This window comes from Ananas comosus, linkage group 3 (assembly GCF_001540865.1).
Source record: "Ananas comosus cultivar F153 linkage group 3, ASM154086v1, whole genome shotgun sequence".
NCBI classification, from domain to species: domain Eukaryota; kingdom Viridiplantae; phylum Streptophyta; class Magnoliopsida; order Poales; family Bromeliaceae; genus Ananas; species Ananas comosus.
Window position 1 is genome coordinate 1,727,451 of NC_033623.1, and position 16,501 is coordinate 1,743,951.

The following is a 16,501-nucleotide window of genomic DNA, read 5'->3' on the forward strand; positions in this document are numbered from 1 at the left end:
TTGGGTTCGGATTCAGGTTTGTTGTTGGATTTGGGTTCATATTTTAAATTTTAAAATAATTTATATAACCTTCCAAATTTTCAATATCTTGTAAAACTACATGTCTATGGACGTGTTTTAACTGATAGATAATGATACGGAGGGATATTTTTACAATATATTAAAAATTTGAAAGGATAAATAGATTATTTTAAAATCTCAACGGACAAAAACACTTATTTGCATAATTTTAAAAGATATACTAGCATTTATCCCTTTAATATTTTGAAAAACTTATACATTTACATATATTATATAAAAATTGTACAAATGTGATATTCGTCCCACATCAGGTGAGAAAAAATGATTGAAAATTTGTACTAGTGAGTCGAGTCCAACAAGTTATCAGTGCTCGCGGACTGAGTATTTACGATAAGATTGAGTTTTGGGATTTGGACATGCGATGCACCAAATTGTGTCAACAATATTTCACTAAGGAGCTCCTCAACAAAGTCGCACTCGAAAACAACTAAAAACACATGACTTAAACATTTCTATCATATTAGGTGAAGCAAAACAATGCATGCTCAATTTATATATGTACTTACTATGTAATTAAGTAACATTCATATAATGGAATTCAATATACAAAGTCACGAATTACTCGCAGAAATTAACCGAAAAGGCGCAACTTATTCTGCACAAGATCAACATAGTATGATGCTCTTTGCCTCTTTTTTATCTTCTGCATAATCTAGCCATCAGTCCCTTACAGCTTGGAAGCAGTCAAACCTACCAAAAACAAAAAAAAAGAGAAGACAAAGAACACCAACTGTCAGTTCAGAAACTGCAGCAGAACTGCTTTCAGTTCACACGAGGTCGAGGCGTACCGAGTTGCTTCGCATTCACAATGCTTGGACAAGCCGCTGGAGCCGGACCGGTTTCATCCAAGAAAGGCTCAACATTATTGGGGTTGGCCCATATCGGGTATCCTTTGATCTTACCCTGTTTGTTCAGATACAAAAGAGAACCTCTTCGGTCCATTTTACGCGAACTTTTTTAAGTTTTAAATCGAATTCGTACCGACTTGTAACTTGTGCTTACCAGAACATTCAGAGCAGCAAGCGTTGCCATTCCTTCGCGCGTCCACTGAGAGACCACAAGTGAAATCGACAGGCAGCATTGGTGAACAGAATTGCGTAAAATTCGGTGCAGGAAAGAAACAACTGCAGGTTACCTTCGAGGCAGATGCAATGTGCGGTACTACGATGGCGTTCTTCTGGTCAGCTAGTCCAGGTTTCATGTACGGTTCGTCCTGTCGAATTCAACGACAGGTTTATTACGGTAATATCGTGTCGTCAAGTTAGTACTAGCTAGCTAGGTTTTTGAATTTTAAGGGTACCTCGAAGACGTCGAGCCCGACGCGGAACATAGGGTTTACTTTCAGGTGTTCCACCAAGGCCGCTTCGTCGATTACTGGTCCTCTGCTCGCGTTCACGAGAATTGCCTCCTGCAGTAACGACTGTCAGTCATATCTGTCGATGTAAATAATTGAAGGGAGGGGAGTTAAACCTTCTTCATGATGGCCAGACTGTCCTTGTTTATAAGATGATATGTAGTTTTATCGAGAACCGGATGCAGACTTATCTGCAAACAGCACACACTGCATTGTATTAGTTCAGTTGTACAAGATGTAATCAGATAGCAAGTATGGTAAAATAATAATGAGAAGCATGAAGATCGGACCACGTCGGCCTCGCGCAGAACATCCTCCATTGTGGCAGCCCTTTTCCATGTAACAGGCTGCTCACCATTTGCTTTCAGAAACTGCCCATATGCTGCAGGGAAACAACAAGATCAAAGACATTCTTTTTTGTTGAAAAAAAAAAAAAAGTTTATATTTAAGTTCAAATGAGCATGCCTGTAACGAATTTCTCGAGTCGTGTTGCTTGATACAGATCGTAGTATATGAGGTTCATCTTGAAACCCTCAATCTGTCCAAAGAAGGATATCAGACGCGGCAGCAAAGCAAATACAAAGAAAGCGCAAATTTGTTTTCATCCTTCACTACTTCTATCATGTTAATTGCTCGGTCTCGTTTACTAAGCGAGTGACGCTGAATGCGGTTAAGCGAAGCATCATAAGAAAACATTAGACTATGGTTGTTCATAGCATGAATGTAATACCATCATCCTGGCATACGCTGATCCGATACGACCGGCCCCAATAACTCCGACAGTCTGTCCCTTCAGCAGATTTCCGACAAACCTAATGAGATGATGGAATTAAACCGATTTTCCTGTCAACAACAACAACAACAACAACAACTCTACAAGACTATGATAAACATTAAGTGTAAACATTTCATACAGATGGGGAAGCCATCCATCATAGAGGCCTGCTCTCATGAACTGATCTGCCTCAACTATTCTTCTCGCCGCCGCCAGAGAAAGTGATGCAGCTAATTCTGCAGTCGTTTCCGTAAGAACTCCCTACGAAGAACAAGAAGAAGTCAGAAGTTTCAAATTCAGAATGGTGCCATTAATTTAATAACTACAAAAACTCTATAAATATAAGAACACAATAACCTACATATAATACTTGTTTGTTGTGCTATTCCTAACCATTTTTTGGTTATGTTCACTATCTCTCTGTAGCATAAGCAGAAGCTCAGAATCTCATTTTAGCTTTCTGCTGCAGCAGGCATTTTAGACTTTTGCTTGGAAAACACTTTACGGAAGATGACTGTTGTCGAAAGCAAGAGCAGAAGCAAGGCTGACGTAAAGCCGAATTCAAACGTACCGGGGTGTTTCCGACCGCAATTCCGTACTTGGTAGCGGCACCGACGTCGACATTGTTGTAACCAACAGCCATGTTGCTGAAAGCACTCCCGCCTGCTCTCTTCAGTGCACAGAACAGAACCTCCCCCCAGTCCTCTGTTAACTGCAGCTCACCCAGACATTAAAACAAACACATCCCAGATGCCCAAAAATCAGAATAAGCTCTAGTCAGTTTCTGTATCAGAAAAAAAAAAGGATAAATTGCATTAGCAGCCCTAAACTTCAGACCACTTTGAATCTAGTAATCCAACCTTTCAAAATTTTGATTTTACTACTAAACCTTCCAATTTGTTTGATTTGAGTCAGTCAATGATACTTTGAGTTCAAAACTTACGGTAATTACTTAGTTTAATGAGTTTATAACTACGAGAGTTGTATAAAGTGCACTAGCTAAATTTGAAAAAATAAATGATGCGCTTAAATTTGAAAATTAAATGTTAGATAGTAAAATCAAAATTTTAAAAGATTGGACGACCAACTCAAAATAGTTCACCATTCAGATAAATTTTTATAGATTCTTACCTATTAATTTCAATATGATCATCCACTGAATCACAATCTTTTCCTTACTTACAAATCAAACAGTTGGTGCAATTTATTACCCATTAAAAAAAAAAAAAAAAACTAAAGAGTGAAATCAGCTTTCCTTTACCTGCCCAATCACCCCATCACATCTGTCACCAATGAGTGCCAGGATATCCTCAACTGACAAAATGGTCTTCTTCTCAGTGCATATCTAAATTCAAAAAAATAATAATAATAATTAAATGATGTAAAACAACTATCGTCCTCTAATAGCTTGAACCAAAAAATCCGTGAAACTCGGGCGTCAAACGCTGATACCATATTAAATAGTATAAAACAATCGAATTAGTGAAAGTTTAAGTTATCAGAGGGTTTTGAACGCAAGATGCTGATTGATATCATGTTAAATAATGCGAAACAATCGTATCAGAGAGAAAGGAAAGAGAGGAGGGTGTGCGGTGCCTCGACGCGGCAATCTTGGTCGGTGAGGAGACGGATCCAACGGCTGCCGGGCATGGGCTTGGTGCTGATCACTCTGTATTTTCCGCTGGGATTCCACACTTCAATAGAGATGGGCTTCGCCATTACTTCGACCTCTTAGCCTCAACAAGTGTGAGCTTCAGGTTTGATAAAAATAGGCTCTTTTTCTTCTTCTTCTTTTTTTTTTTTGTGTTCTTAATATTTTAGTGTGTGTTTGTGTGTGTGTGAGGCTATCAAATTTGCTGCTATTATCTGAATGTAGGTAGAGTTTAAATTATTATTATTATTATTATTATTATTATTATTTTATGTTCATTGTTCTATGTTTATTTTATTTATTTATTTATTTATTTATTTGGTAGGAAAAATTGGTTGCATGGTGCGTATTGAATTAAGGTCGATAAGAGAACAGTGGGTTGGGACCTTACGTTTATTAGTAACGCCAAGGATAGATAAGGGAAGTGAAAAGACCATAATACCCTTGGCCGTTCTCTGAAACTTGGAGGACATCTTTGTTNTTATTTTATGTTCATTGTTCTATGTTTATTTTATATATATATATATATATATATATATATATATATATATATACATAGATACCTAATAAAATCTTTATATAAAATAGTGTAGGAATGGATGGTGGATTATATCCAATTTTTACATCCAAACTGCTTGTTTGGCACCCAAGTCTAAAAACTTTAAAAGGCAAATTTAAAATTTGTCATCCATCTCCTAGCTAAAGTACATTATAAGTTAACTAACTACAACAATAAAAATAAAAATAAAAATAAAAATAAAAATAAAGATATACATAACTTATCCGAACTATGAATCATTATGAATTAGCTATTTCACCTTTTAAAATTTTAATTTTACTATCCAACCTTTCAATTTGTTTAATTTAAATCAGCCAACGATACTTTGACTTTAAAATTTAAGCTAATTGCTTATTTTAATCAATTTATAATTACAAGAATTACGTAGAATTGCATAGAATGTACTAACTAAACCTGCAAAACAATTGGATAGTAAAATCAAAATTTTGAATAGCCAATTTGTAGAGTCTATAATTTAGGTAGGTCTACCTATGCGACAGTTTGGAAGAATATTCCACCGTCATCGGATAGATGGGTTCATCTTGTGAGCACAAAAATCCTGCACTCAGAACTACAGATAGTGCGTCACCAGATCATTGCAAAGGGAGATATAAATTTATTCAGATGCTATGCTGCACACAAACAACTTAACACTCTGTGGCAGATGAAAACTCCATTCATGCTAAGAAACTTTGCTTCACAAAACACAGCTCAGCTGGTACACCAGTGTTTTCCACTCCCAGAATTTTTGCTTGTAGAAGTTAGTTTTTGCAGTCCCATAACATAGTACAATGGCGCATTTCGACAGTGCAACTACATCAAAAAATAAGCCAACACACTGTCCACTAATGAAGCAACACCATTCCACAACAACATATGTATATAATACAAAAGCAAGGATCAATATGAGGTATACAAGCAAATACCCAACCGGAATAACAAGACAAACATTGTAAACTGTTAACTATATATGTATAGTAGGCACCACCATTAGTTAACTTTCATATATTAGAATTAATAGACTAGAGATTATACAAGCCAAGCTGAAGCACAACAGATATCTGTGACTTACGATTCCATGTACTGAGAAGGTGGGGGGCTTGTTTTTGTCTTCTCAGTGCCTATACACAATTGTAACTACGAAGTCAAAATTTCAATCCCACGATTAAGATGTTTGTCAAAAATTTAAAAAGAAGAGGAAGAAGAAGAAAGGTACCATAAGCCCCACGAAACTCTACTTCGCGCCATTCTTGAACAAGGGCACAACAGCAGCACATCAGATGTGAGAGGAAGTCATCACAGAAACCCCCCTGCCATAAGCGAAGCCATAGATGATAAGATGTTGTGTGGGATACAGTAAGAAACCTTTTTAAGCAACAGAAATTTTCCTCTCAAATACTCCACGGATATGTCGGTTACTGAATATACTTCGTTAAGAAGAAATTGATTTTTTTGGTTATAGCATTTAATTAAACCCAGTAATCAAAAGCTTCAATTAATCATGATTGCTCTGTGAGGACATCAGAAGTTAAGACAAAAACAATATCACAATATAAAATGACAAATTAAAACGACTTCAAAGGTCCCTCAACGTTCAAAATTTGCCGAAATGGGACCTCTTTCTTGACTTGTCATCAAGTTAGAATCTGATCTGATTAATGGGCAGAGAATTTGCAAGAATTTAGGCAAGGAATAGTTACCGTAATATTCAGCATCTGGCGAAGCTTCCTTCTCACACAGCAGGTGTAGCAACAACATGATAATATCAGTGAATATGCCATGAGGTCATTGCACGCTTCTGCAGAAGCTGATGAACAAACTTCTTGTTATTACATACAAACCCTTGTTAACTTACACAACAAATTACCAAAAAAAGAAAAAAACACTAATGATCGAATAACTATCATTCTGGAAAATAAGTACTTGCACAATCATATATCCACTTTCAAACGTCTTTTGTATATAAAAATAATTCTTTCAAGTAGAGGAATTTTGAAAGGTTGAACTGAGTCAAGTCCATCTGCAGAATCAAATCACGAAAAAAGAAGATTGTAGACAAAATAAATCATGAAATTGTATAAATGGAAAAAAACAAAAGATGCTCTATATCTGCTGATTATGGTGCCTTTTCGGCTTCTTTCATTTTACACTCGAGACTAGATATCTTGTTCTGAAATCCATATTTTGACATCCATTTCACATAGGTAATGCTAAAAACTTTAGAGACTGAAATATGCCCGGATGCTCTAAATTGCAGCAGATAAAAATGAAACATAGTAGTTAGTAATCTAAACTCGTTTCTCTTAGTGTTCTAGACGTTTCTTTCACAAGTAAATGTGGAATTAATAATAGCAAATGGTGGCTTTTAGGGGGAAGTAACAATGAGGAGCAAAGCATGATCAACTTATAATCAACTTATAATCAACTCGTAATCAAGTCAAATATATTAAATGGGGGGGAAAAAATCAAGTTTGTTGGCAATATATACTTACAAACAGGCCTGCTTTTTGCAACTGTCGCTATCTTTGAGAATGTCCCGCATGGATAAAAGAAAGTCTTCAAACCTACAAAATATTGAAACAAAAATTCATAAGGAAAACGAAAAAGATAATTAACATACAAACATCGTTAAGCAAATGAAGTGCTCCATAGAAGAAAGAAGCATATGGTGATGATACGCCTGAAATCAATGGTTAGAGGCCTGCCAATGGTAAACAATATGACTCTATTTCAAAATGGCCTATAGTTGATGGGATGTCCATACAATTTTACCATTTGGAAGTTCAATGGGCTTATGCCCTATAATTAGACCTCATCCCTTGATGGAATTGGAGCACATCATCTATTCCACAGTTCATTAACAAAGGGTGGAGACCTAATGGCGAGTTAAGATTCATATGGTAATAGAAAGATTGCACCATGCAATTCACTTTGAAAAGCGTTTAAAGAAAACCGGGGTACATGTTTGAAATTAAATGTCCTCAACTCTCCAGTTCTTTTTGTTCGTTTAATTTTATTTTCCAAATTAATTAGCAAATGTTCGTTAGCATTACTCTTTGCATGTTACAGCTGCATTACTGCTCAACAAGCAATGCATTTGTTTTCTTGTAAGGACAATATCTAAGTATAATCAAGCACTAATGTCAAGTTACCTGCACCTCATTACAACACAAACTCATGAACTGAACCAAATAACTGAGATGAATATCTCCTCACAGATAATTGACAGGGAAATTCTCAAGAAAGAATGTAATTAAGAACACATAGTAGGCAAATCAAGCATTCGATAAGAGTATAAAACTGCAGATAGTAAAATCTGACATACATAAATAAGGCTCTGAACAGCAACCGAGTAAATCTGCATTCCATTCTTCATGTCTGTATGATCCTCTATTTGAGATCAAGTCACGACCAGACGACACTGGAGAAGCATTTCTACGTGGAATTGCCATATGACATAAGAACTTCATAAAACTAATCAACCATGGCCGACTTCATGGACCATCCTCAAATTGCATGAAGGACAAAAGAATCTCAAATATCAATAGGTATTCAGGTAAAGAAAGAATTAACTTGTTGATTCAAAGTGTCAACATAAGGTAGCTTAGTAGTAATATGCAAAGTTTAAACAATGATTAGAGAACATCATGCAAGTTTATTATCTTTTCCACGGTGAACATCAGCACCAAGTTTATAAGCAAATTTATAAGGCTGGATTCCCAAAACCACCCCTGCACTTTCACTCCTATAGAACTTTAATAGCACATTTACAACACTAGTTTGCTTTGTGCTGTGAACCAAACAAACAAAATAGAGTAAGATGCATTACAATACAGTTCCGTTATCATGTAAGTAGCATAGTTGGACTAGAAACTAACATAACCTCCATTACTCAAAAAATATTACACTAGATAGATCAAGCAAATTTTCCTCGAATGTCAGAGTAAGGTGAACACAAAAGCGAAAACAAAAAAAGTAGATAACAAAGCAGGACGTAAAACAATGAACAGAAGGAAATCATAACTCAATAATGGAAATCAATTTCCCTTGGTAAATGCACCGCATCTACCATTAGGCAAAACCATAACAAAAGCTGACCTTGATGCCACATAAGCACCTTGTTTGCTAGTGTAGTCTTCGTCAAATGAATGAGCTTTATCATCATTGGTGTCTAAATATTCTGACTCCTCTTTTTTGGAATCCTTGAGGTTCGTACTCTTCTCTTGTAGGGTACTAGCCACAGTTTCAGTCACTCCAAGCAAACGTTGAATAACTTCACACTGTCCAATATCCATATTGCTCTGCGACCGTTGAAGTTCCATTTGGAGCTTTTCATTTTCTTTTTGAAGGGCTTGATCAAAGGGCAAGTTAGGATAAGAACAAGAAAGAGTCTTTTTGAGCACCACTGTTTTATTCCTACAAGGATCGGGATTGAATAACACATCTTGCACCTTTCTGTCCTCTTCATCAAAAGTATATTCACATTGATCCTTTTCAATATATTCTAGTCGTTCCTGTTATACAAGAGGGAAAAACGAAAGACTTGACAAAAGCATATTAAAAAATGACAAGAAGGATTACTTCACTTTCATGGGATAATTAAATCAATCTCAGTCACCGAGTGAGATCAAGAAAAGCCAATAGAAACTTCTCAATGAGAAGCAGGACCCACAACCGGAATATGAAGTTCACACATTTGCAACAAATGGTCATGGTAATTCATGTATTAATCCTATCATACAAAGAAAAGGTAAAAGTTAAGAAAATTTAATTTACATAGTTTGTTTCTTCCCAGTAGGTTGGCCAAAAAAAAAAAAAAAAAAAAAAAAAAAAAAAAAAAAAAAAAAAAAAAAATATATACAAATAGAAATTTTAGCAGAAAAATAAGATTTTACCTAATCAAATTTTTAATGAGAAAATATATTGATTAAATAATTAATGTAAAAAAATATTAACTTTATTTTTATATTTACACCCACTTAGCTTCTAATTCTTTTATTTGTATTATTCCATTCAAATAACTTAGGAATTTTACTAAACTTAACAGTAATTCAGTTAGTAATCTAATTTCTTAGTTTTTAATAAATAAAATTATAACAATCAATGACTATTAGCTAGAAGGGCTATTCAATTTAACATAATATTTTATTTAGTAAAATAAAATTGCTCACCCAAAATAACCAGAAGATAAGAATGTATTAAACAAAATATTTAAAGTTGAAAGACTTAGTTTAAAATGTCCTATAAGGCTATAACTAAGAGGTTCTTAGTACACTTTCACTTACAAAACAAATAAGAAGAGAGAGAGAGAGAGAGATCATGTTGACACCAAAGACTTTTTTACAAGATAGGCCTATATACTTTTGAGAATAGCTCAAGTTCATTAGCTTCCTAAGGACGATTAAGTAAATTTTAAAATGTTGAGAGGGGTCGGGGCCACGGCCATGTTGGGTCTATACATAGCTCCATCATTTGTTCACAACAATATGATGAAATTGATTGATGGCAACTATTTGGAGTTGTACAGTAGTCATGCTACTTTTGCAAATTAGTTTTTACTCCAGAACCATCTTCAACTGGACAACCTACTTACCAGTTTTTAAGTTCAAGAAAGGGTTTGTAACTTAAGCTTTTAGGTTATGAAGGTATTGGATGATCACTGGCCCACGAAAATGACGTTCAACCAAATGAATTTGTTTGCATATTTAAGTCACTCTTACCAACCTAAACAAACAAAAAGGAACATCTACCACCCATGATGATACTGAAAACCAATAAATAACTATAAAATCTAGCACCTAACTCAACAGGGTCAATGCTGAGCTCATGCATTCAACCATAAAAAGTGGAGAAAAGAATAAGAACATTCCTTCCCTACTAAATATTTGATTATCTTAGCAATTGACGAACAGTGAACATAATCCATAACACGCATCAAAAAGTACAAAGAATCAATATAATATAAGCAAAAGCTGGAAAGATAGAAGGTCTCTTCGAGCTTTCGTCCAACAGAGAAATGTTTTTTTAACTACTATGACAGTGTCTACCATGCCGCAGGTGCAATTTCTAGATTCCGAAAGCAACATCTAAACTATATAAATTCACTGTATCTTTCTTGAATATACCTTCTGATAAATACATTTCTAGGCCCGTTTCCTATCACCCGATCCTAAGATCCTCCCCAGCTTCGGCATCCATTTAATGGATTTATTCAATGGGTTCATTCCCCATCTCTTCCCTTGCCCATCAATTCCACTAGTCTTTCGTTCCTAACCGGGGTGTTAAACATACTTCTGAGCCCATTTTCTATCATATTGGTCTTTGGGTAACAGATGCTCAGTTTGACGAATCTCTAACACTATTATCATAATGCACATGAAATAAGAATTCATACCCTGACTCGAGCATTGTCGACGAGGGTGATGAGGGGTACGATCCGGAGATAGCGGTCGATCTCGCTCTGCGCCTTGCGGAACTGGTACACAATGTTCCAACCCATGGCCAAGAGATACAGGTAGCTGCGGTCCTGGCAGCTGTTAACAAGGATATAGGAGCGGCGGAGCGCGTCCTCGAGCTGCTCCAGCGGCTCCCGCGTCTCCGGGTACTTCTTCAGCTCCGAAATCTTCAGCTGCTCCAAGAGATTCCCGATCAGCTTCAGATGCTGCGCGAACTGGCGGCAGTTGCGCTTGTGCATCCGCGCCGTCGTCGCCGCCCGTGCGATCATCCCGATCAGGCGGACGGCGTCGAGCCCCGTCAGCTGCGCCACATTCGCCAGCTCGCCGAGCTGATCCCACGACGCCATTGTGATCCCCGATTTTTACCACTATACCAACCCCAAATTCCAACAATACTGCGGCGACTACTCTACAAATCCAACCCCAAATTGCACAACACTACTGCAACTACTACGCCAAAAATCCAACCCCAAATTCCGAAACACTACTTCAACCACTGCTCCAAAAATCCAACCCCAAATTCCACAACACTACTACAACCACTAATTAATCTACAAATCCAACCCCAAATTCCACAACACTGCCGCAATTACTATTTAATCTACAAATCCAACCCCAAATTCCACCACACTACTGCAACTACTGCTCTACAATTCCCCCAAGTACCAGCATTTTGCTCTTGATCTTGAAACCCTGATTAATTTTTTTACAAAAAGGAACAAAAAATGATCAGATAATTAAACAAAAAGATGGAAAAGCACTAAATTCGGGCGTTTTCTTGAAATTGTACCTGTGAATTACCAATTAGAGCCGCAGAGACAGCATTTCAAAGGAAGCTTTAGAAAAAGGGGTCAAAATCTCAAAACCTTCACCTTTTTTCTCTCTCTCTCTCTTTTTTGGATTCAGAATCGATCTTTTTGGGTACTCATCAAACACTCTAGCCTCAACCAAAATAATAATAATAATAATAATAATCCTCTACCACATCAAATCCACGAATCTGATCCTGCGACGTTAGAATCGAAACATCAAATCCTCTTCACTTCAATCAAAAATTAAAAATAAAAGGAACGCAAAAATGGTCAAATTGTACCTTGATTTGGGAGCCGAGAGGTGACGGGTCTGCAAAGATGCGAACTTTAAGGGGGGATTTTGCTTAAATGTTTGGGGATGGGCTGGACGCACGCGACCTCCTCCGCCATTGTTGCCCTTCTTTTTTGTTTGGGCTTCTTCGTCCCCACTCTCTCTCTCTCTCTCTCTTTCTCTCTCTGGAGACAGAGCTCCACAGTCCACACTCGACAAGTAGAGGAGTGAGAGAGAGAGAGAGAGAGAGAGAGAGAGAGGGAGTAACGACGAAGGAATAATTAAGAGGGGGCAGTACGTAGTGAGCCCGTGAGTCGACGGTATATTTACGAAAATACCCCTGCCTATTTTTTTTTGGGTTAATTTTATACCGATACTGCAAGTATAGTAAATGATAAATATATTCCTACAAAGTTTAATTTTTATATATTGTTCCTGCAAAAGTCTTGATGTTTTTAAATATGTCCCTACCATTAGAATCCATTAGAAAAATTTAGTTAACCATAGGTTAAATGCTTAACCCTAGTTAATTTTTGATATTTTTATCATTTTGTATTATACTGTTATGATTTTTTGAGGGATATATTTGTAATGGCAAAATTGAAAATTTAAACAGTTCTCTAACGATTTTCTAACAGTAATAAATCAGAGGATAATATTTGAAAACATCATATCTTTTGTAGAGACAATATATAAAAGTTGAACTTTAGGAATATATTTGTTATTTATTATATTTATAGAGACGGTATAAAATTAATTTTTTTTATTACATGTGATAAAAATATTTTATTTATTTATAAAATATTTATTTATTAATAATTCCTGAATTTGAGTAACAATTATTACACAACTACTTTCTGAATTTTTGTCCAGGTTTCAATTAATGTCAGAAACTTTTAGTATAGGGGTAATATAAAAGTCTTAATTTATGATTAAAACATCTGATAATTATGTTATGTTTAAAAAAAACAATTTCAGCTCTCTATCTAAAAGGTAATATTATTTATAAATACAAATTTCAAGTACAGCCTACGAAATAAAAGAAATATAACTACAGCAATTACAACTGCATAAATTCAAATAGACTAGGTGTAGTTACTGCTTCAGTTTTTACAATTGTATATATTTTCAACAATATTGTTTCTGCAACTATATCCAACCAAGCTATTCCTAAAATATGACATAGAACTATATTACATCTATATCAATAATTTATCAATATTTAGCTAATTAATTGAATATAAAATTTAATTATAATAATTTAAATAAAAAATTTAAATTTAATATATTAAAATTTAAGAACTAAAATATCACAAATCTCAGGTTGAGGACCAAAAGTGTAATAATTATTCTGAAACGAACATACGATAACAAAATATAAAATATACACTCAGTTCAGTTGTGAATGTACAAATATTATTATTGCTCTTGCTTCGATGGCAAATAAATGTAAATTTTATATGAAATGTGGGCTAATAAAATGGAATTAGAAGAGTCATGAATTTGGAGGGAATTAAGCTCCCCTGTTTCTCTCCAATTAATGCATCCAAATATTTAACTGCCACGTGGGGACCACCGTAGTGAGACAAACGACAGCTAAGCATAGCCCCCTTTTTGTCCCACGAGGAAGTGTTTTTTTGCCCCCTCTCCTAATTATAATATGGGAAACTTCAAAAACCACCCATGTGGTTTCATACTGTTTCATTTTAGTATTCTACGATTTATAGTGTATTAATTTAGTGCCATGTGATTTTATTTTTATTTTTTTATTATCGATTCTATTAATTTTTTTTATTAAATTAATGACAAAGTTAAAACTAAAAGATAATAAAGTGAATATTCGATAAACCTAGGTGAAGTATCTGAAGTTTTTTATATATAATTTAACAAAATATTAACGAAGAAGCTGACGAAAAGATACAAATGAAATCACAGAACACTAACTTGATACAGTTTAATAGATAGGGTAGTAGAGTGAGAAAGTGCGAAATCACAGGAGCGGTATCTGAAGTTTACCCTTATAATAAGAAAAATGTTTCTTGTGCACCTCAAGAAGGATGTGCATCTTATACCCACAATTTTAAAATTGATAAAAATTGAATTAACTTTTTTAAAAAATTTTTAAAAACTAATGTGACAAAAATGACCTTAGGATGAAATGAGTGTAAGATATACATTCTACTTTAGAGTGTACCTGTAGCAATGTTCTTATAATAAATATAATAAACTTCAAATATCATCCATATAGTTTCACACTTTTTTACTTTAGTATTATATAATTTAAAGTGTATTATTTTAGTATCGTGTGGTTTTATTATTATTTTTTTTTCTATTAGCACCTCTGTTAACTCTTCATTAAATCATACACAAAAAACTTCAGATACTCCACCTATGGTTTATTGAATATTCACTTTAGCACCCTGTGGTTCACCGAATTTTTACTTTAATATTCTATGATTTTAACTTTATCACTGATATAACGGAAAAATTAATAGAGAGGATAACGAAAAGAGAAAAACGAAATCACAAAAAACTAAAGAGATACATTTTAAACTACAAGATACTAAAGTGAGAAAGCACGAAACTATAGTGGTGGTATCGGAAGTTTTCCCTAATAAATATGCATATATAGAGAGAGTTGGATGAGAATGTTACCGATAGCAAACAGACTTTATTTGTACCAATTTATTTTTGATAATATGACATCTAAATCGACGATCGGGACTACTGAATATGATTTATGCTATTTGAATTATTTAAAAAATTAAATTTTATATTTTTTTCAACATCATTGACCGAATGATTAAAAAGTTGTAAAATTTAAAATTTTAATAGTTGATATGAGGCGTTTTCTCGTTTAACAGTGTGAGAAAAATCTAAATAAGATAAATTTTTATTAAAATTTTTATAAAACTATTTAAAATAAAATTTATATTCTTGATCTTGATTATAAGACTCATATCATCACTTTTTAAAGGATATTCAATTTCAGCTGTTCAATTTTGTGTCTACTTAATTGATGAAAAAGAGAACAATATAAAAAAAACATGAATTTGATTTTCAAATAATTTAAATGTCTTAAATTATGTTCAACGGTACCGATTATCGATTTAAAAGCTCCATCATCGAAAATAAATCGATAGTAACGAAGACTATTTACTACTGATAGTATTTTAGCTTAACTCTCTTTCTCTCTCTCTCTATATATATATATTATAGATAAAAACGTACAAAACGTTTTTAAAATATTATTTATTTTGATCTAATTATTTTATTTAAAAAAACCATTTATTATCTCATTTTTAATATATCTAATTTGAGTTAGTTAATAATTTTTTAACTTTAAATTTGTAATGTGTCCTTTATCGCTTAATTAGCTTACTTATATAATTCATGCAATTATATTTTACTAAATTAAATAATTCGTTTAAATTTCTATATAAAAAAAAAGAAATTAAATAATTTTAATTAAAGAAATTAAAAGGCAGTGTAATAAAATGGAAGGACAAAATTCGAAAAAGTTTGGAGATGTTTGGTTTGGCGTAAAACACATGAAAAAATTATTTTTGGTATGAAAAGTAATTTTCTATTTATTTGGTTTGACGTGAAACTATTTTTTTCATAAAAATATTTTTTCGTAAGAATATTTTTACAGATTTGGTGAGAAATTGAAATTTTCATTTTTTGCTGTTTTTCGGAGGAAAAAGAAAATACAAAAATTTTTATTTATTTTTTCCATCAAATCAAACAAATGTGAATATTTTTTTTGCAACTAATTAAACAAATGTTGATGAAAAATTATATTTTTTCCTACAAATCAAATACTACAAAATGTGAAAAAAAAAATACCAAAATTTTTCTCACGAAAAATTATTTTACCCGGTTTTACGTTGAACCAAAAGGACCCAAACAAATCCGCAAAAATCGTCAAATAATTTTGTTTTATTTCTAAGAATAAAACAAAATTATATTCGAAGTAATATATATATCCAAATCAAAAAAAGGACTAAAAGAAAATTGTTGAAAGTCCAAGGTTTGGCCAAGGTCTTGTGTGATCCCTCGTGAGTTCTCCACATGTTATGCATAAATAATCGTGCATGATTAGTACGATAATTGTTTGACTTTTTTTTTATTTGTAAAAAATTGTGCACAAGCATCCCCCACTGCAGATCATTTTGAAACGAAAAAAAACGAATTTTGTGTGCAGAATTTTTCTATGTACAGAATAATTTGGCTGCTCATTGGCAATATTTTATAAAATATTTTTTTAGAATAATTATTTATGGCCTTTTGTAAAAATATCAAACAGTAAATATATTTCTGCAAAACTTAAGTTATCAGATTTATGACTCCAAAAGTCTTTCCATCTACAAATATATTCCTTTGTTATTAACATTTATATAATCATGAGTTGAAAACAAGCTAATCTTAGTTAGTTAAGAAATAAAATACTCTTTTTACCCCATATATATATATATATATATATATATATATATATATATATATATAAAATTTGTATTTTAATATTGAGTCTCGTCATCTT

General features: G+C 33.6%; 2 protein-coding genes across 2 annotated transcripts; both read right to left on the reverse strand.

Moving 5' to 3' along the window:
* Positions 520-4,062, reverse strand: LOC109707999 (glycerate dehydrogenase). The gene is made up of 13 exons (XM_020229553.1): positions 3,807-4,062; positions 3,472-3,555; positions 2,782-2,922; positions 2,350-2,471; positions 2,166-2,247; positions 1,901-1,973; positions 1,726-1,817; positions 1,552-1,626; positions 1,382-1,489; positions 1,217-1,294; positions 1,084-1,128; positions 870-984; positions 520-771 (listed from the first exon to the last, which is right to left on the reverse strand). Exons 1-13 carry the CDS (start codon positions 3,927-3,929, stop codon positions 749-751), a joined length of 1,161 nt encoding a protein of 386 aa, XP_020085142.1. The 5' UTR covers positions 3,930-4,062; the 3' UTR covers positions 520-748.
* LOC109707585 (cell number regulator 13) lies at positions 5,150-12,205 on the reverse strand. Its single transcript, XM_020228964.1, has 9 exons — positions 11,969-12,205; positions 11,666-11,881; positions 10,815-11,568; positions 8,519-8,934; positions 7,746-7,855; positions 6,913-6,984; positions 6,121-6,227; positions 5,637-5,730; positions 5,150-5,541 (listed from the first exon to the last, which is right to left on the reverse strand). The coding sequence occupies exons 3-9, from the start codon at positions 11,220-11,222 to the stop codon at positions 5,489-5,491; spliced, it is 1,260 nt and encodes a 419-aa protein (XP_020084553.1). The 5' UTR covers positions 11,223-11,568; positions 11,666-11,881; positions 11,969-12,205; the 3' UTR covers positions 5,150-5,488.

Coding starts and splice junctions, on each gene's coding strand:
- LOC109707999 (XM_020229553.1), bottom strand. CDS start 3,929: ATGGCGAAGCCCATCTCTATTGAAGTGTGGAATCCCAGCGGAAAATAC. Junction 2,923..3,471: donor GTGATGGGGTGATTGGGCAG/GTAAAGGAAAGC, acceptor GGTGAGCTGCAG/TTAACAGAGGACTGGGGGGA. Junction 2,472..2,781: donor TTGCGGTCGGAAACACCCCG/GTACGTTTGAAT, acceptor TGTTCTTCGTAG/GGAGTTCTTACGGAAACGAC.
- LOC109707585 (XM_020228964.1), bottom strand. CDS start 11,222: ATGGCGTCGTGGGATCAGCTCGGCGAGCTGGCGAATGTGGCGCAGCTG. Junction 8,935..10,814: donor TCGACAATGCTCGAGTCAGG/GTATGAATTCTT, acceptor CTTGTATAACAG/GAACGACTAGAATATATTGA. Junction 6,228..6,912: donor TGCAAAAAGCAGGCCTGTTT/GTAAGTATATAT, acceptor TTTGTTCATCAG/CTTCTGCAGAAGCGTGCAAT.